At 33.7% G+C, this 21,571-nt stretch overlaps 1 protein-coding gene across 7 annotated transcripts in view; it reads left to right on the forward strand.

The window, feature by feature from the left end:
- LOC134541489 (N-acetylgalactosamine kinase) overlaps positions 1-21,571 on the forward strand; it is a 59,163-nt gene that overhangs the window by 29,520 nt on the left and 8,072 nt on the right. For 4 of the 7 annotated variants that reach the window (XM_063384983.1, XM_063385007.1, XM_063385014.1 and 1 more), the window contains exons 8-10: positions 783-897; positions 1,485-1,683; positions 2,560-2,938. In XM_063384983.1, coding sequence (XP_063241053.1) covers positions 783-897; positions 1,485-1,683; positions 2,560-2,728 — 483 coding nt within the window. In that variant the 3' untranslated portion in view covers positions 2,729-2,938. Of the gene's footprint in view, positions 1-782; positions 898-1,484; positions 1,684-2,559; positions 2,939-21,571 lie in introns of those variants that run through there. The other 3 variants (XR_010076650.1, XM_063384998.1, XM_063385026.1) reach the window with 1 other exon arrangement.

Below are 21,571 nucleotides of genomic sequence, written 5' to 3' on the forward strand. Positions count from 1 at the left end.
TAATCATTCACATGTACTTAACACCACTTTACATGTTTATTGACTGTATATGTATACAAAATTTTGAACATAATATGGCATAAAATATAAGACAACCTTAAAATGTAAACATTACATATTTAAGTTAAGTTATTGCTCTGTGCTTCAAATATAAATGTGTGTGTGTGTGTGTGCATGAGTTTTTAATCTCAATAGTCATTTGTCATATGATTGTATCTCATTAAATTTATTTTTATTGTTGTCAACAAAGCATGCTTTTTAAAATTATGTTCAACTTTTAAGGATAAACTCTAAAAAGTATTGAGAATCATTTCGAAAATGTAAATTGGTACAGTACAGTGAGGAAATCATTCCATCACAAATTATTTAGGTGCAATTCATTATTTAAAAATGGTAATGAAACTTATGTTTTTCTGTGAAATGGTAGTAACTCTTCACTGTTACTAACTGATAACTAGTAACCATTAGAAAAGATTTATCTCAAGTTTTGTTTCTTATGATTCAGAAAAGTCACTTTTCTTATCAGCGTGAGAGATGCAAGTGTGGTAAGAATGTGAGATAAAACATGTTTTGTATAATAGGGTTTAGCAAAGCATTTAATTTGAGAAAATTATGACATCTTACTGCAAATATCATGGATTATAAAATTCTTACAGCTAATTTATCACGTATGATTGTGTGGTAAATGTGAATATGATGACTACAGTTATTATTGAAGGGTTTAACTGATTCTTATCTTGTTATTTCAGTCTTGTTAATCTGTGTGCATCATTCTGTAACAGATATGCAGTGTTCTAGAGGTGACCGAAGCACAGCTGAATAAGCAGTACATTCCTAACAACATACTGCACATTGATACCTTCAAACTGCGCAACAGGGCATTGCATGTGTTGCAAGGTAAGAACATGGCGTGAGTTTGCAACATCTGCTCAATTTTTTGTGATTTTTCAATAAAAGATTTAATGTTTTAGTTTATTTAATTTCTAGTATTGTTTCAAGGTAGAAGCCTTTCTTGAGGCTATAAACAATGGGCAGAAATACTACTTGTGTTTTTCTGAATTTAAGTTGTAAACATACTTTAGGTGCCTGAATGCATTTTAATTTCTTACTACAGTAAAACTTATTTTATTTATTCAGAAATTTTGCACAGCTTTTCTGTGGCCTAATGTAATGATCATTACAGAAGGAATTAAGTTTTGCTCTTTTTTGTAATTTCCTGAATTTGACTTTATTTTCTCTCTGGTTGCTTGAGATGTGGTAAGAAAAGTTTCGTTCTGCATTATTTCTGAACAATATAATACAAGTGTACTGTGGAGTCTATGTAAGTAACTATTGAATACAACTATATTGTAATATTTTATCATGGTGTTTGTATTTTATAAATATAGTATATAATATAGTATAAATACTATATGTCTGTTTTCCTACAAAACTGTGGTATGCTTAACTGCATAACAAACATATCTTGGTGTACTTGTTTGCAGAGGCATTGCGCGTTGAAACGTTTGTGACGTTGTGCAGCCAGGACATCTCTGCAGAGCTGGCGCTCAAGAGGCTGGGTGAGCTAATGGGGCAGAGCCACGTCAGCTTGGAGACCCTGTACGAGTGCAGCCACCCCGAGCTTGACAGACTCGTCGCCCTGTCCAAGGGCTCGGCCCTCGGCTGCCGCCTCACCGGGGCAGGGTGAGTGTCTGTGGCGTCGTGCTGGTCATCAGCTTATAGTGAGCAACTACAGTGTGATTAGTAGACACAAGATTATACGGTAAATTGCAACAAAACCGAAATAACATTGAAAAGCATGTTAGTGCACCGTATAACACCCAAATGTAAGTTAATACACCACTAAGGACCAAAATGCAATTACTATCGTTAGCATTTTTAATTACAACTTAAGTTACAATAATGTAAAATTTATATATTAAATTTAATGAATGTTGTACGTATATTCAGCATGAAGTTTTTACAAAAAATTATGTACTAAATTATATTGTAAATTTTTTTTACTCTTTTTTTGATTTTACAACTGTTATTAGAACTCCTTTTTACATTATGACATTGGTACATTTTTGAAAGAAGTATTTGCAGATTTATTTTTATTGTTCTGAGTGCATCATCTGTCAGTAAGATGACACACTTTTAGTGAAATAACTATCAAGAAACATTTATGTGTCATATGTAGTCAATAATATGTTATCTGTATGACTAATCAGATTTTATCAAAAATAAATTCAATAATACCAAAATCTCCTGTTTAAAAAATGAAATTAGCATACAAGTAAAAAAAAATTGCCTGAAATTTTACAAATAGCAGATAAGGAGTAACATATATCTGGCAATAAAATTAATTAACAGACACAAAATGCAATGCTTATATAGAGTGAAACACTGAAGAAACTGTATGGGATGAAAAATAATGGCATGGAAATGCAATGGCATAATGTGAAGTCTAACCAATGCACATATAAATATATCATGCAATATGGCTTCTTTATTCAAAGAGTGACGTCACATGATCAGATATCAGAGTAACTGCATGAACTGTACTAACTTCTGTTTCAGGTGGGGAGGTTGCGTGGTAGCACTGACGACCACCAGCACAGCAGATGCCTACATCGCAATGTTGAAAGAGAAGTTCTACAAAGGGCACCCTTCTGTTGGCAACCGGGACCTTGACAGCCTGGTGTTTGCGACGGAGCCGAGTGGAGGGGCAGAGGTCATCCCGGCGTGAGAGATGCTGGAGTCGGCCAGGTTTTAACAAGTGTCTGCTTTACTGAGGTTACGTAGAATCATGGTTTTAAAATAATATATATGCAGGGTGTCCTCACAATTTTGTAATAAAATTTCCCTGGCTTTCCCTTGACCAAAATTGTAAATATATCTGATTAATATTTATTGAAATAATTGTGCAACTATTTTGCAATTTTCTGAAAAACAAAAATGAAGAAAATTCATCTTTCACCATCCTCATAGCTGGCAGGCATAGTTCTCTGTCCACTTTCTTTATTACAAACAGAACATTGCTATGCCATTTTATAGTAAGATTGTGCTGTAAAACAACCATCTGGGGAATAATTATTGCTTTCATATTTTGTTAGATGGCAGACTGGAGCATACATTTTTTCTTCAATTTATTATAACTGAGAAATTTCCATTATTTTTCCAGGATTATTAAATAAATTCTCGACTTCCATTGACCATTCCCAACTTCCCAGATTTTCCAGAATGTGGACACTCTGAAATGGTTTTGTGCATTGAGAATTGATTTAATTTGAATGCAGTTTATATAGTACAAATTTCATAATGATCTCAAATCATTGTGAACATAAATATTACATTAATTTTTTCACGTATGATGAGTAGGTACAAACATGCTATTGCCTATTGTAGATCATTTTACAATGCAGAAATGTATGCAGTAGAACCTCATTTTTACATACCCAAGATTTACAAATTCCAGTTACTAACATTTTTTTTTCATGTGTACCATCATTTTTTCTAAGGTATTAAAGCATTTCTTTCCCACTTTATGTGGGAATCATTTCCCACTATTATTATAGTAATAGTGCCACATTTGATATAAAACCATCATAATTGTAGTTGTAGTGCTGCATTTGATACGAAACCATCATAAAAGTTTAGACAGAACACTAAAATAAAGTTTGACGTGCTCCTCCTCTTCGCACCGATGTCTCTCAGGTGAGAGCCAGGTACCGGGTGGAGGAGAAGGTCGAGCTGCTGGTCTTGCCCCACGTTGGGCGCCAGCTTGATGTGGTCCTCCTCGCACCGATGTCTCTCTTGGGTGAGAGCCAGGTATCCGGGTGGAGAAGGTCCAACTGCTGGTCGGGCCCCACGTTGGGCGCCAACTAATTGATGTCCTCTCCTCTTCTTCGTACCCCGAGCCCAGTTAATTGTGTTGATGTCTCCTCGCACCGATGTCTCTCTTGGGTGAGAGCCAGGTATCGGGTGGAGAAGGTCCAAGCTGCTGGTCTTGCGGCAGGATTCACGCTCGGCTGGTGTAGGCGAATAGCTAGTGGGGTGAGAGATAGGGACTAAACTATTGATTGAAAATAATGTCGGTATTTTCACGGAACTTTTATTGACCTGAATTGTCGAAACAGTTCAATTTGTTGCCTGCATCGGCTTTCACAACATACACTGGATTGAAACACGGTACACCCTATCGTCCAAAAAGGGGGGGGGGGGGGAAGGGAGACAAATTCCCTATGCCGAGATAGGTCCTCGGATGGCCTAACTCGCGAAGGAGGGGTGCGAGCAGCAGAAAACGGATAGCCAGTCGTTCTGCTGCTCCCCCTATGATCGTCCTATGACCAGTGGGCGGAATCCAGCCACACTGGCCGTCGGGCCGATCAACTGACTTTCAGGTGGATGACCTCGCCTTTATATAGGGAGAAATGCGCGGGAACGAAGAAAAAGAAGGGAGGGGCGAACTGACTCCTCTTTGGAAGGGATGAGATGCGCGCGCATGAATCTCGCCGAAATTTCCCTGCCCTGGTGGTGGAAGTATAAACTAGAGATTAATAATTAAAATGAAAAGATAAACGTGGCATAAATAATTATATGTAAATACATATATATTCAATCCTATGTATTAAAAAGTATTTAAACTTGCTTTCACAACTTAATTTGTTAAATTTATACTATTATAAAATATAAATACAGTTGGTAGATCGCCGTTCACAAGATGGCGTCACAATGTACATGTTTAGCTGTGGCAAGAGAAAAATATACATTTGTTTACATAACTCGTCCATATTTACTATTATATTCTGAAGTACGTTTATATGTGTGTTTATAGCGACGTGAAAAATAAAGGGCGAAGATAGTTGGTTATAAAGGGCGAAGATAGTTGGTTGCTTTAATGAATTATTCTATTGTTCGTCGCTTTGTTTATAACCTACGACGTTGCACAGATTCGTCGCCGCATATTACGTGAGTAGGCCTATTGCCGAAACATTTTTCCCTGAATTGCTTCTGAACTTATTAAAACTCGTTTTTGGGTTTAATTATCACGTAAAGTAACGTGATATTTAATATAGGAAGGGCGGGCACGCGTCAATTTAAAAGTGAATATTGTAAATAAGTTTATAAACAAATTCCTGTAAACATGGTTGTTTTCGTGCATATTCGATGATGCACATTTTAATAAAATAATGCAAGAAAATGTTACTTCACTTTTCTATTCCTAAATGTAAACAATTGTATATTTGTGATTATGGTCGTTTGATAAAACTGTTTCCGTCAAAAATATGAAAATATTTAAATGTTAACATGTGATTTTTTACAATATCCTAGAAAAATGTTTAAAAATCTCACTTAAAAAAATTGTTCATATTGTGATGCTTTGATACCCCTGTCTCTTCCCAAGAACTTAGATTTCCTGTTCAACTTTGAACACAATTTTGATTTACTACAAGACTAGATCTGTTGTTTTTATCATGTGAGAGAATTAGGTTCTAATTGTTGTGTAATTTTATTTTATCTGGTGAATTTAACATCTGCCCATATTGTTTTTATCATGTAGAAATATTGTATTTACCTGAATATAATGCGATGATTTTTACCAAAATTGCTGGAACTGAAAGTGAGTCTCGCAGTATAACCGGAAACGTACGTCTTGCCGCCGGAGGAATGTTATGAAACGGCGCGGCGAGACAACTGTGTCAAGGTCATGGCGCGGCAGGCGCCAGCGATGCGGCTAAAATGTGAAGCGTTTGTCGTTTGTTTGGTTGCTTGTGCTGTGTTACTGTGACGTAAGTTTTGTTTTGCATCGTAAGAAAGTGAGAGATTTTTTATAACATGGATACTGTAGAGAAGCGTGGGAGTACATGATTAAATATGCCTAAAGGGCTGAGAAGAAGTTACGATGCTAACTTTAAGATTATTGTGGCAAATTATGCCATACAAACGAACAACTGCCAAGCTGCTCGTAAATACGACGTCAGTGAAAGTAACGTGCGTAACTGGAGGAAAGATTTGCGTTTTCTAAAAAACGCAAGTAGTACCAGGAAAGCATTCAGAGGTCCAAAAAGAGGACGGTTCTCGGATATTGAAACCTGCATTGTGAATTTTATCAAAGAGAAGAGACGGGATTCCTATTTCACGAGAAGTAATAAGTTTAAAAGCCCTATAAATTGCCCGGGAGTTTCATATTCCGTGGACTAGCTTCAAGGCTAGTAATGGCTGATGCGTGAGAATGATGCGCCGTTGCGGTTTTTGTTTGCGGCGCAGAACATCATTAGCACAAAAGCTGCCAAAAGATTTCCAAGAGAAATTGACTAGATTTCAGCGTTTTGTGATTGGTTTGCGTAAACAACACGACTATTTGTACGGCCAAATCGGGAACGCAGACGAAACGGCAGTTTATTTTGACATGCCCCGCAACACTACCGTTGATACAAAAGGCGTCAAGACTGTTACCGTGCGCACGACAGGTAATGAAAAGCTGCGAGTCACGGTGATGTTATCTGTTTTGGCAGACGGCAGGAAACTGCCACCATTTGTCATATTAAAAAGAAAAACACTTCCCAAAGAAGCATTTCCGCCGGACGTATTCATTCGTTGTCAAGAAAAAGGCTGGATGACGAGTGATTTGATGCAAGAATGGTTGCGACTTGTGTGAAATCGGCGCCCCGGTGCACTTCTGAAGAAAAGGGGCATGTTGGTTCTTGATGCGTTTCGGGGACATCTGACACCTGAGGTTAAAGCTGCGGTACGTAATTTTAACACAGACTTGGTTGTTATTCCAGCTGGAATGACAAGCCAGCTACAAGTCCTCGATGTTGTGGTAAACAAGCCATTCAAGGACCACCTTCGCCAACAATATAGTGATTGGCTGCTTGCAGGTGACCATGCTCTCACACCGACTGGGAAAATGAAGAAACCATCAATTCTGCAGCTAGTAAGATGGATTTCCACTGCATGGAAAAGGATAACTCCAGAGTCCATCATCCGTGGTTTTAAGAAGTGCTGCATGTCAAATGCCATGGATGGCTCTGAAGATGATCTGTTGTGGCAAAATGAAGATCAAGGCAGTAGCAACAGCAGCTGCGGTACAGACACTGACAGTGAATGAGTTTGCCTTACCAGCATCATAACAAATTCTGTTAATTTTAATTTTGTTAGTGTTGTTACAAACTCAAATTTATATTTGCCTGGGTAAATTTATATATTTAATTTTTATTTCAAATTTAATTAAAAATTTAAAAAAAATAAGTGCTGTGTTTTTTTTAACTATGATTTTCTCTCTATAACTTTGTATTTGAACTGTGGTTTCCTCTCCATGAATTTATTTTTCTAGACACTCAGTCAGAAAGTTTGGGGTCACATTATATTCAGAGTCGCAGTATATTCGGGTAAATATGGTAATAGAAGAAAATTTCTTAGCGTGCTTTATGTTGGTTCTGTGTCTTAACATATTTTTGTTCTGGTCCCTTAAATATGTACAAAAGAAGTTCTACTGTATGTACTTTATAAACTAAGGTGGTATAATTGCAAATATATTGTGTTAAGATTTGTTTAGTTTCATAATTGATTTTTACCATTCCAAAAAAAAAGTTACAAACACCCCCCTCCTCCCCCAACCGCAGGTTAATCTCCTTGAAACCCCAGAAAATCACATATTTCGTAAAATTCAAACACTTTCTTTGGAAATGTAGATACTTATTCCCATCAACATGACATGTTTTGCAGTAATTCTAATTTATTTTTACCAAGTACATTAGTAGTTCAGATTAGTAGATTAGACACCAGCAGCAAAGGTAGTCAGTCAACTGTCAAATTAATGATCAGTGCTAATAACTACAGCTATGGGCATATTTAAGTACCTCATTCAAGTTGGAAGAAACCAAATAAATGCATTGTCAATAGATAGAATGAACTCGAAACCTGCTAGACAGTGCTGTGGGTTTATTTAAAACTAAGATAGTTTATGCACCAGTACCTACTTCGTATGAACAATAACCTTATACATAGCCTTTTATACTTATACTTCACAGAAACAAAAGTCTTAATTTAGCACATATTTGAGTTTGAATTACATCTTATATCCACATAAAGAATATGAGGACCTATTTAATTATTTTCCTATAGGAAATGTCAAATGTTGGTGACCATTTTCTTCAAGGTTGAGCCAGAATATACATAATTGTTTTTGTGGTTTTTTTGTTCAAAATTAAAATAAGGCAAAAAAATTTTCATTTAAGTTTCTTTAGTATCATTGATTTATGTATTATAATTCCTGCTCAATATGTATCTAGAACCCATTACCAAAGAATTTTTTCGGTGCTGTTATTTTTTAACGGTTGTAAAATATTTTTAAGATTGAATTTTAGTTGGTGTATGTATATATACAATATACATGATGTGATAAATGTTGATGTGTGTGCTTTGTTATGTATTCAGCCAACTGTATTGTTAAAAATAAATTATTTTCAGCTTGTTGGATTTCTTACTTTATTGATTCATTAGGTAGTAGAAGTAACACAATCATGAACATACATTTAGTATAATTTAATTTCAGGAATGCAAACTTTTTTCTTCTTTGAAGTAGTTGGAAATAAATATTGTCATTGAGTACAGAAAGATGTCAGGAGAGATTATAATTTCTGGAAGTTAAATGTGAAATGGGATATGATGTCTACCACTGATATGATCCATGAGATAGGACCTGAGTGCTTTAGGGCATGTTCCTTGGTTTTTGCCGTCATATTTCCAAAATGGCTTCTGTTCTTCCATTTACTTAATTTCTATGGCTACGGGCTGGAAAAATCAGCACATTGCTATAGGTGCTATTTTTTTTTGCTAATTTACTCTTTAGATGCAATATTTTTTTCTAATTTCCAGCATAAATGCTATTTTAGCTAGTTTTCAGAATAATTGCTTTTTTCAGCTAAATTAGTTAAAAATGTAAAAATATTTTTTATAAAATGTGGCATTATTGGTACATATATTTTGATAGTTTTTAAATTGTAGTACAAAATATTTTCTTATACTTGAAACATAACAACCCTTCGTGTAGACTTTCATTTACTGACTCACCTTATATTCATGCTCTGTTTGTGTAGGACATATGTGCATGTATAGTTATTAATTAATTATTTAAATTTATGTTTGCTATTTAATAATAATCACCAATTAAGTTAATACAAAAAAAAAACTTTTCCATCTTTGCCGTAGATTTTCTTACCTTGCAGACGAAAGGTGTATGGTTGACTAATGTAATAAGATGAAAACAAAACAGGCTGTACCTTCTTGCATTTTCTTTAGCAGAAGTATGAAGTAAACCACAGCAATACTACAGATACTTGGCATTTTCACAAATGTTACACTTTACCCATGTGGTAAGTCATGGTTATCCTTCTCAACACTAGTTTTTGTGACCATACTTTATGAATTTATATTACCATGTCTCTCAGATGCAGCCAAGTTACATGCATTCTGAGATAACTTCAAAATATAATCCAACACAATTAATCCAGTTGATATGTGAATTATGAATTGCGAAGAATTAAACCTGTGATTTAATTTTTTCTAGCATACTGCATTACCAATTTTTTCTAAGTAAAATAAGCATTTAGGTACATTATTTCTGCTGTTTTAATCGAGGAAGGCAAGAAAACTTTCTTTTTTTTTCTAAACTGAACTACAGGATAATTTGCAGGGATTTGTATAAGTGAATATTTAGTTTTTAAACATTTAGAATGTAGGGTAAATCCAGGAGAGATGGACCACCGGGTGAGATGGACCGGTGGCATAGTTTACGAACCTGCTAATAGAAAGCGCCATGGTTGGTAGGAATGTGTCGTGGCAACTGTATTGCGCTTGCTGTGTTGTTTTAGTTCCTTTGTATGAGTAAATTGAGAAGATATTAAAGAAAATAGAAAACAGGTAGGTCAAAAATTTTGTTAATGTGAACGCAGTTGTGCCGTAGAGACAGTATTTTGCAATATTTTTGAACTATCATTCCTTACAACATGTAAACAAGCTAAACGTATCTTTTTAGTGTTCTGTAGCTACGGTGAGCACAACAGGGACGTAATGGCGGCCTGGTCCATCTCTCCCTAGCGATCGGGATAGATGGACCAAAATAAAGTGGGAGAGATGGACCATCGTGGGAGAGATCGACCATCGTTTTAAATGGACCTAAGTATTATTAATGAGTAGGCTGTAGATTTGTAATGTCGTTTCTACAAAAAAATTAGTCACAAAACATATTGTTAAGTAATTTGTAGGTTAATTTCCAAGCTTTTAACGTAAATTCTTCTCTCCGTTAGGCCTACTTAAAAAACAAAAATACAATATAGGCTGTATGCGGTAAAGTGAGCACTTTTGAGGCCATAGTTACTTTTATCATTCGATCAAATTATTATATTTCGGCCACTTTTAAATAAGATATAAATAATCGCTTATGAGCCTATTACATGAAGTTTTCTCATTAGTCGCGTGTTTTTGTTTGTATTTAAAAGTTGCGAAGTGCTCACTTTACCTCGTACAGACTTTAATAATTTTTTACAACTTTTTGTAGTCATTTGAAATATAATTCAGTCAATTTGTGTATAAAAATTAATTTTATATTCGAATGTAAATTTGATTTTGAAGATCAATACGCCTATTGTGTTGACCTTTGTTTAGTACAGATATAATATTTTTTAAAAGTACGTATGCAATAATTGACTTATTGGTCAAGTGGGTAAAACGTCCGCATCGCTTGTATGTTGTTTCAATGGCGAGGGCAACTACATTCCTCCTTATTGCATTTTTAAAGGGAAGAATAAGAAACAGTAGTTCAGTGATGGCATGTCTCCGGGTTCCATGATTGCAATGAACGTGAAATCTGCTTACATAACCTCTGAATTTTTTTTCGACTGGTTGAAAAATCACTTTTTGCAAAGAAAGCCTGCTGGAAAAGTACTGTTGATTCTTGACGGACACTCCTCCCATTGCAGCAGTGTGGAAATACTTGAATTCGCTGATGAAAATGATATAATTTTGCTTAGCCTTCCTAGTCACACGACCCATTTCTTCCAGCCACTTGACAGAAGCTTTTTTAAATCTTTGAAGTCTAACTACAACAAAGAATGTAATGTGTTCATGAGGAACAACCCATTGCGGCAGATTACGAGACTGCAATTTGGCAAGTTGCTAGGATGTGCTTGGTCCAAATCAGCGACTGTAGAAAATGCAGTTTCCGGCTTCAAGGCATGTGGAATTATTCCGCTAAATATGTCTGCAATACCAGACTACGTTTACCTGACACCTAGCGAAGATTCAACAATCATCACCCCTGACACAAGAGGTTCTAGTGAAACGTCACTTTCTGAAGCTACTGAAACGAACTTAGTTCAACTACACTCTCCAGACATTAGTTTGACATCAAACCAAGAAGCAACCATAGTCACCGATAGGTCTACCCCTCCACTCGAATCTGCTCTGCCTTTAAGACATTTCGAACAGCCTATCAGTGATGAATGCCTGGCGACTCCTGGAACTGCTTCAGGGCCCACCAGTGTCTCCGGAGTCAAAGAGGTCGACAACCCCACGCCAACAAAAAATTTGAACAACATCTCACCTATTCCAATCTTAACAAAAAAAAACTACAGCCCGTGGTAAGAGTGCAAGTGTTTCGAAAGTACTAAATTTTAAGGATAATGTACAACGTATTACCCAAGGAAAACATGACAAACTGAAGAAAATAAAAGAACAAGAAGAAATTAAAAGGACGGAGAGAAGAAGATATCCTAACTAGGACTGTTAGGCCTACCAAACAAAAAAAACCAAACACCAAAGGATTTTCTCAGCCAATTTTGTATGATGACAGTGATGATGGTGACTGGGACGAAGATGAATGTGTCTGGTTTAATGAGGACTACAATACTACAAAAAGTACAGAAGACTGGATTAAATGCTCAGTGTGTTCCCGTTGGTTGCATGATAACTGCACAAAGTACGAAAATAAGTGCGATGCATGTGAAAAAAGAACTAAAATCTTTAAGGGTTTTGAAAAACTACATCTGAAAGAAGAAAGACCTTGTAAAAAATGTTAATGTATACGCACTTGTACGTCATAAACGATTTTTGTTTAATTGAGTGCTTAAATCTGAATTTAAAGTTAGACATAAATGATTAAATAGCTTTCTCAATGCTGGTCCATCTCTCCCATATAGGCTGGTCCATCTAACCCTAGGTATATGGTATAGATGGACCAGTTCTGTAAAATTTTTCAACATTTTTCTTCACTTTGTTAACGTAAATTTTCTACATATACCATTGCTTTTCATATATAGTTCACCAAAATATCATAGCGAAATTTACTTCACCCATCAATATCTTGACAAATAACAAAATTATAAGAGTTTCAAAAAAGTTGGTCCATCTCTCCTGGATTTACCCTATATATTAAGATATTAAGTTTTAAATATGTAAGTTGCATTAAAAATACTAATTTCAAATTAATAGATGATAATTTTTTTAAAAACAAAATGCTAATTTTTCCAATTTATACCTAGTGCATTAACGATTCTTACAATGTCAGACTTAAGTACTACAAAAGTTACAGAGTAAAATCAGTTAAGTTCATTTCCAGCACCTTCTTTCGGCAATATTACAGATTTTATTATACTCAAAAATTTATTTTAGTGATGTGTGAAATCCCAATTTACTCGAATTGGAATCATAATATACAAGAAAGGAAAAATATCAACTTTGATATTGAAACATTCAATCCTTTTAATGATTGTTTCACAAATCAAGTTTCCAGAACTCTAATACATATTTAATTAGGGAGGGGGGGGGAGATAGTGCATAGGTGTGTGTATGTATTTGTCTGTGATATTGTTACAGAAAAAAATGGAATAAAAGAATACGAGAGTCTATGTGGCTGTAAATCTCAGATTCCTCAGAAGATATGTATCATGAACGGGAAAGAAACATGTGGGTGGTGGGGGGGGGGGGGGGGAAGCTAGACTGAATAGATTAACAGCACTGACCGGTGCGAAGTTAGCACCCCCACTTTTGAAAAACAAAGTTTTTTTTACGTCAATCGTTAGATCAGTTTTGATCAACAAAAAGTTTCGTTTGATCAAGTCTGGTATTTTCCCAATTACTCATGTTTAAAAAAGTGCGTAGTTAGCACCCCCACTTTACAAAATCGGCGAAAGAATAAAAAAATTGGAACTTTCTTTATGTCAATTGTTAGATCATCGTTAGATCAGTTTTGATCAACAAAAAGTTTCGTTTGATCAAGTATGGTTTTTTCCCAATTAATAATGTTTTAAAAAGTGCGTATTTAGCACCCCCACTTCACAAAATCGGCGAAAGAATAAAAAAATTGGAACTTTCTTTACGTCAACCGTTAGATCGTTAGATCAGTTTTGATCAACAAAAAGTTTCGTTTGAACAAGCCTGTTTTTTCCCCAATTAATAATGTTTTAAAAAGTGTGTAGTTAGCACCCCCACTTTACAAAATCGGCTAAATAATAAAAAAATTGGAACTTTCTTTATGTCAAACGTTAGATCATTGTTGGATCAGTTTTGATCAACCAAAAGTTTTGTTTGATCAAATGTATTTTTCCAAATAATCGTGTTTAAAAAAGTGCGGAGTTATCACCCCCACTTTTGAAAAACAATGTTTTCTTAATGCCAATCGATACATCATCGTTAGATCAGTTTTGATCAACCAAAAGTTTCGTTTGATCAAACGTATTTTGCCAAATAATCGTGTTTAAAAAAATGTGAATTAGCACCTCCACTTTACAAAATCGGCAAATAAATAAAAAATTCGGAACTTTCTTTATGTCAATCGTTAGATCATCGTTACATCAGTTTTGATGAACCAAAAGTTTTGTTTGAGCAAATTTATTTTTCCAAATAATCGTGTTTAAAAAAGTGCGTAGTTACCACCCCCAATTTTGAAAAACAAAGCTTTCTTAATGTCAATTGTTACATCATCGTTAGATCAGTTTTGATCAACCAAAAGTTTTGTTTGATCAAACGAATTTTGCCAAATAATAGTGTTTTAAAAAATTTGAATTAGCACCATCACTTTACAAAATCGGCGAATAAATAAAAAATTGGGATCTTTCTTTATGTCAATCCTTAGATCATCGTAGATCAGTTTGGTCAACCAAAAGTTTTGTTTGATCAAATGTATTTTTCCATATAATCGTGTTTAAAGAAGTGCGTAGTTAGCCACCCCACTTAACAAAATCGGCGAAAGAATAAAAAAATTGGAACTTTCTTTATGTCAATCGTTAGATCATCGTTTGATCAGTTTTGATCAACAAAAAGTTTCGTTACATCAATTGTATTTTTCCAAATAATCGTGTTTAAAAAAGTGGGTAGTTAGAACCCCCATTTGACGAAATCGGCGAATTGGATAAAATAATTAGAAATTTCTTTTTGTCAATCGTTAGATCATCGTTAGATCAGTTTTGATCAACCAAAAGTTTCGTTAGAACAAACGTATTTTGCCAAATAATGGTGTTAAAAAATGGGTGTATTTTGCAGGCCCGTTCCATTAGATTGATTTACACGCTTTTTTTATTATCATGTTTAAAAATGTGTGAATTTTTCAGGCCAAATTTTGAAAGTTGTTGAAGGTAATGGAAATCTGGTATTTTATTTACGTAAATAATTAGTCAATTTTTGTTAATAAAAAAAGTGTATAAGTTCAAGTGTCTTTCTGTTACAAGTATTCATGTTTTAAAAAGGTTTTTAGTTACCACCCTTGTATTGAGAATCATTTAAAATACTTTTTTTCATTATTTTAAACGTTATTTCATTGTTAAACCAAACTTTTTCAATCAATAATTTTGTTTGTGAAACTGCATATTTCGCCAAACAAGCTTGTTTCGCCTTTTTAGCAAACTTACTTTTGATAATCAGCGAAAAATTCCAAACTGACATTTTATTTGCCATTCATTATATAATCGTTTGATTATATGTGACCAACAAAAAATTTTGTATGCTCAAATTCTTTTCTTTTAAAATTTATATTTTTGGAATAACGTAAAGAACCACTTTCACTTTAAAAATTTGTGAAGAAATTTTATAACATTAATATTCTTAACATTGTTCATTTTATCATATTTATGTCAGATTTAATAAAAATTAAAATAATACATTCTATAGCCTTAACATAATAAATCAATAATTATACGCACTGCAGAACGAAAATAATTGTGGTCTTTCATGTAACTAATTTTTTTATTTGATTTATTTATTGTTTAAATTGTTTATTAAAGGTTTTTATGTAATAATAATTTCGGTTAGCTTCCTTCGTTTGATTTTATTTTTCTTCCTTCATAATGTGTATTACAAAAACTTTACTTGGACACATAAAACGCAATAAAATGATTTATAAAAGTTAGTTGCACTATAAATTGTTTACATTCGACGAATATATAAATCATCTTCTTACTTTTTACAAATAGAAGTTCGATATTAAATATTTAATGTATTTGCCAGAATATGAGAAAAATATTACCTAGCATTTTTAATATGAAATCACTCTTTTATATGTTCCTAGTGAAAACTCATTTCATTGGTTAAAACACTGTTGTCTACTACCGTCAGTTTCTCAGACATCCAGTGCATACCTAGCGATACCTCCAAACATTATCATATACTCTAACTAGTAATAATTGGTTTATTATATGTAATAAAAAATTAAAATATTTATGTATGAAAAAATTCAAGAACCATTTTCAGATAAATTTATATTTGATACAAACAAAATTATTCTATATTAATTAAAATGTACTATTTAAATATGTCCTCAAAAAAGTTACTTGTGACTTTTGGTTCACAAATATTATTGGTAGATTTTTTTGTATATTTTCATACAATCAATGTACACGCAGACACAAAATCACAAAGATAGCATTGTTTTAAGAAAACATTCCCGCTCACACAAATTTATACAAAATAAAAATCAATCTTCATAAATAGGGAAAAATAATGGATTTTAATTACTGATGATAATAATTAGCTTGGCGAAAAATAGCTTACTAGTTAAAGCACTAACTTCATGTTTATTTATGTTTGAGTATTAAACTATTTAAATTTAAGTATTGTAGTCACCATCATATAAAAACTATTGGGCCTATATCATTAACATGGTATGGCTAATCATTATGGTGTGGTTAAATAACGTGCCAAATTATTTTCCTGCCGATACATTTCTGTATCAGATATGATCATACATTATGTTTTCAATCAGTAATCTAAATATTTTCCTTATTTAAACATGGTAAATTTTATCAATGTAAAGTGAGCAAAGCTACTTTTGAAAATAAAAATTGTTGTATTTACGTGTCAGCATTCATATTTCTAATTCGTTGAAGTTTATTCCAACGGCCAATAAATGGGTAATTATGTAAATTAATAAAATAATAATAAGAATTGTTTTCTATTTTTTTTGTCACTGCAACTGAAGATAGCGCCTTGTGTAAGTGTGAATGTATAACCTTGCCCAGAAATTCACTTAGAGAGAGCTATTCTTTGTTACCACATAAATGCCGCTTCATGCAGAGAATAAAGAACTCTTGCATGGAATTTCTCCGAAATATTTGTGTCCTGTTCCCTCGAACTTGCAAAAATACTTCAAAATATTCAAACTGTGTTGGGACTTTCACTTTTCCATGCCGAAAGAACATTCTTTTATGGTTCCAGCGCGGGACACAATGCAACAGCGGAAGCAATAAATGATTTTGTACGCCTGCAGGTGGCCTCAAAAGCAAAGAGAGAAAAATACCATGGGCCATAAACATTCCCAGGATCAAAGACTGAGCAGCCAGCGGCCCTTTTAGGAACTGAAGAGGGGTCTGTTTTCAGAAAAAACCTAAATTTTGTAGGCGGAGTTAGAGTATAAATAATTGTATCGTCTTCTTATTGGTAATTTTTTGATTGACACACTACACAACCAATCGGACGACAGCATTTAGTCTAAATCATCCAACGCATTGTCGTTTACAACACTCAGAAAAATCCCAGTCATCATTTGTCAGAAGGAAGAAGAACTTCGAAGCATTTACATGTCATGTTGTAATAGACTTTATTTTCTTATGTGAAACTGGCATTATGAAATGTTTTGTTTGGATTTGTAAGACATACGTTGATCGAATTTTCACACTAAATAACGTTCCTTGAAATAGGGACTAGGAAGTGTGAACGCATGCGTGTGTGTGTTTGTGTGTTAATATGTTACACTATAAAACATTCCTCTCGCAGAACAGATTAAATATAATGTCCTTTCACAAAATATTTGTAAAATAAATTAAATTACTAGCCATAATAGTTAATAATCTTACAAATGGTCCTGCTTCATATCCAATTATCTAAGTATAAATTACGTGGAGAAATTTATGCTTGAATATAATTTCTTTACAATAATGATTTTGGAAATTTACAGACATCGCAATGAATTGTTGCATGCTTTCCAAGCGTTCTCATAATACTTTTATTTGCGGTGTCATATTCTCATTATCTTAAATGTAACAACTCAGTCAAACACTGACTAAACAAAAAAATAATAATACAAGCAAGTTGGAAAAAATAAATTTGTAGTAAGTTATACGTTATATATACAAAACAGTAGTTTCATATTATGAATGGGTACTATGAGTGAGTATCTTGCGAAAAATTTCTATTTTGAATGTTCTAAGTGAAAAAAAATTAACTATGCATAAAAATTACTTTAGTATTTTATTGCTTGCGCAAATTTTCCTGTATAATAGTATAACCAAATACTGTAGAGGGAGAATACAGGACAGCTCTATACTAATAGCACAGCCGCGCGGGCGAAGAGCGTCAGTGCTGCTACCTAGCGGCTCGGCGTGATAACAGCACCCACGGCCATGCATTCCAAGCCTAAAATGTATTAAATTCAACTCGTCATTGCACCTAGACTAATCAACAGATTCTTTTGAAAAAAATTGTGTTGACCCTCGTATTCTTTGCGGCCATGCAGATGTAAATTTATTTGCTGAAAAGTTAGTTGCTTTCGATGTAAAAAATAGTTAACAATGAACAGCATATTTTCAAGAAAAATTGAAGTAAACATTTTCAAAGCATTCTATTGCTAATCATCGTTCATTTAGGGAATTATCTAATGAATTAATTAAACTATCCAAATTTTTTAGCCACTAAATGCTATTGATTTGCTATCGTTCAACAGCCTATTGGTTAAAAATTTTTTTTATGAATATGTGCAATATAATGAGTACAGTTGTTCATATAGTGTATAATACGTATATAATAATTATATGTACAGTTAACAGAGATTTTAGCACGATATTATGAAATTAAATAACATGGACATTTAAATAATATTGAAAATTAAAGGAGATGAAAAAATACATGATTTCAGTATGACATAAATATGTAGAAGTACATAGCGTTTGACACAATGTAAATAAACAATATAATCCTTAAATTAGAACTTACAATTTTGCACCATCTTAAGCTACCATAAATATTAAATATGTATTAATACCTCGTTACTTTAAAATAATATTTAAATAAATGCATTATTACAATGGTACCAGAGCTAGAACAAGTTTTACAAGATTCACTTCCATTGTAAATGAAAAAGGCAAATAATATACAAGAGACGAATATACTTGTAAAATTTTATCCAGCTGTACTTAAATAGGTAGCAAGAAGTTAATTTTCTTATAACCACTGCTATGCTAGATATTCTATACAATTTACATGTGCATGACTTTTTTTGCTTTTTTGTTTTCTTTACTCCGGGTTCTCCCACATTCATCGTTTACACCTTTTATAAAACAATTGATTATGACATTAATATATTTGTTAACAAAAATTTTGAAGGATTCGTCACACATTTCGATTTCAGTGGGTTTCTCAATCAATCTAATCATTTTTAATTTGACATTCCTGCAAGAAATATTCAAAATATTTACAAAACATTCATCAAAAATCGCACATATTCTTGTCGACAACAACTGAATAGGCTTTTTAGGGTACAAAAATTTCGCTTAATCATACTGTTTCATAGCTATATGAATGTCCTCTAGACAGTAAGAATTTTCGTTCGATGAAATTTTGTTCTGGCATTCAGCATGTGCGGGAAGTGTGAAATATTACAACTCACGATAGTATGTTTTTCTAAGAGAAATATTTTGACTTGGGGAAAAATTTTACGTTCTATAAGGCAATAGAATTTAAAAAAAAAAATTTAATAATAATTCCTTTCAATTCTGACGGTTACTCTTTGTACATCAGCGAGTTTAGTTTCAGAGGTTTTCGTATGGCGCGGCCGTGGTCGCGGCAGCTAGGGGTAGTCATCACGCCGAGCCGCGAGAGCGCAGCACCGTCGGTTTCTCACGAAAACGAGCGAGCTGTCCTGTATTCTCCCTCTACAGTATTTGGTATAACTTAACAGGGTCTTGTTCTAAAAAAAACATTGTTAATTGAAGACTGAGCCCGTTTCGGTTGACACAATCAATTCAATTTCTTACATTTATATGTGTTTTTAAAAGTACAGTCGCAGTCATCAATCTGCGCAGAAGTGATGTGAGACACCTACACCTAATAGTCAAGATACTTATGACTTTGTTTATTTGTACTGCCCTTGTACATATGTTTAGAATAGGGCGTATTCTACTGGTCAGTTAGTGATTTGGTGTTTTGTGGGCTTTTAGGCTCCAATTTGTTTAAATTCATCATCCACGAAGTAAATATTATGTGTGATATTTTACCTATCAATTTTTGTTCATTTTAAATTACGTTTTTCTTTAATAAACATTGACAACTAACATGCTCCAGACTTAACTGAGTAAACTTAAAATATGTCTGTTTATGATAAATTGCTCTCATTCATAATTGTAGGCAGAATTTAATACAATTTGGGGGGGGGGGGGGGGATAAGCACTTTTCCCGCTTTTTGTTTTCAAATTCTTTCCTTGTGTTGATGGGAATGAGATTTTCTTTTTACGATTTCACACATATATACCTCCCACCATGCATTCTGCTTATATTGAATTACAAAAAATATATAACAAACCATTACTTTTAACTGATATTTGATTCATTACTACACCCCATTGTTTCGTTGAATACCATTCTAATTTACAAAATAGTCCTTCAGAATTTTGTGAAAAATTGGGTCACGTGATTATGTCTACAAAATAAAAATAAGAACACAGCCTGAGTACGTATGGTTTGTTATTTGACACTTCGATTTTGCTGTTATTAATGCCAGGGACTAACAATCAGCTTTTTAGCACTGTTTAAATTTTTATAACCTCAGAACGTCAGTGTCAACGTGTCCTGAAGTCCAACCTCCCCGGCGTGTTATTTCGGCAGAAGCTTGGAACAACATCAAAAGTAACTTCATGCTAACGTCACGATTTCTCCCTCTCTGTTGAAAATAAAAATTGAAAAAAGTATCCCAAAAATCGTTTATAAAAAGCTCTCTAAGGCATCGGTGCAAACTGTTCAATTTAATTTCTCATTCAAATGAATTTCATACACATGAGGAATAGTCACCCTGGGTCGCCGTCTGTAAAACCCATTTTTTTAGGGTGAAAAAAGAGTTTTCGATTTTGTTTTGCGTGGGATGGCCTATGCTGCTGTTCCGAGCGCCCTGCGAGACGATGGCCCGCGTGACTTGCAGTTATTTCATGCCTTACGCGTTTTAACAAATGGTTTTGCTGCACACAAAATTATACGTTTGATCAAAACTGATCTAACGATGATCTAACAATTGACATAAAGAAAGATCCCAATTTTTTATTTATTCGCCGATTTTGTAAAATGGAGGTGCTAATACACATTTAATTAAACACGATTATTTGGCAAAATACGTTTGATCAAACGAAACTTTTGGTTGATCAAAACTTATCTAACGATGATCTAACGATTGACATAAAGAAAGTTCCAATTTTTTTATTCTTTCGCCGATTTTGTAAAGTGGGGGTGCTAACTACGCACTTTTTTAAACATGAGTAATTGGGAAAATACCAGGCTTGATCAAACGAAACTTTTTGTTGATCAAAACTGATCTAACGATTGACGTAAAAAAAACTTTGTTTTTCAAAAGTGGGGGTGCTAACTTCGCACCGGTACAGCACTGTCATTTTCAAAATGAAACCTGACACATCTTGCCACAACTTAGTGATTACAATAGTTTACCTCAAAGAGATCAACAAAGAAGCAATAATGCATGAAAGTACTGCAATTAATATGTATGAAATAAGTTCCAAGAAAAAAGTACCCTTGTTGCCTCTTTGTTCACCCATATCATGCTTATCTCGGAGACAATCCAAATGGAACAGTTGAAAACAACACTATCATTAAAATTAAATGTCTACCTTCTATTTATAACATAAAAGTAAAAAAAAATATCACCTGTGAAATCTATAGGAGAGGCTTCCAAAGTAAAATCCATAGGTGTTGAGACTAAAATATAAGGTAATATGTATGTTGGAACTTGGAACACAAAAGAACACACTCCTATTTCTTATCTAATCCAATGACAGTTAAAAACATTTTTAAGAAACAAAATGTTTGCTACTTTTATTTTGAC

This window comes from Bacillus rossius, chromosome 1 (assembly GCF_032445375.1).
Source record: "Bacillus rossius redtenbacheri isolate Brsri chromosome 1, Brsri_v3, whole genome shotgun sequence".
Classification (NCBI taxonomy): Eukaryota; Metazoa; Arthropoda; class Insecta; order Phasmatodea; family Bacillidae; genus Bacillus; species Bacillus rossius.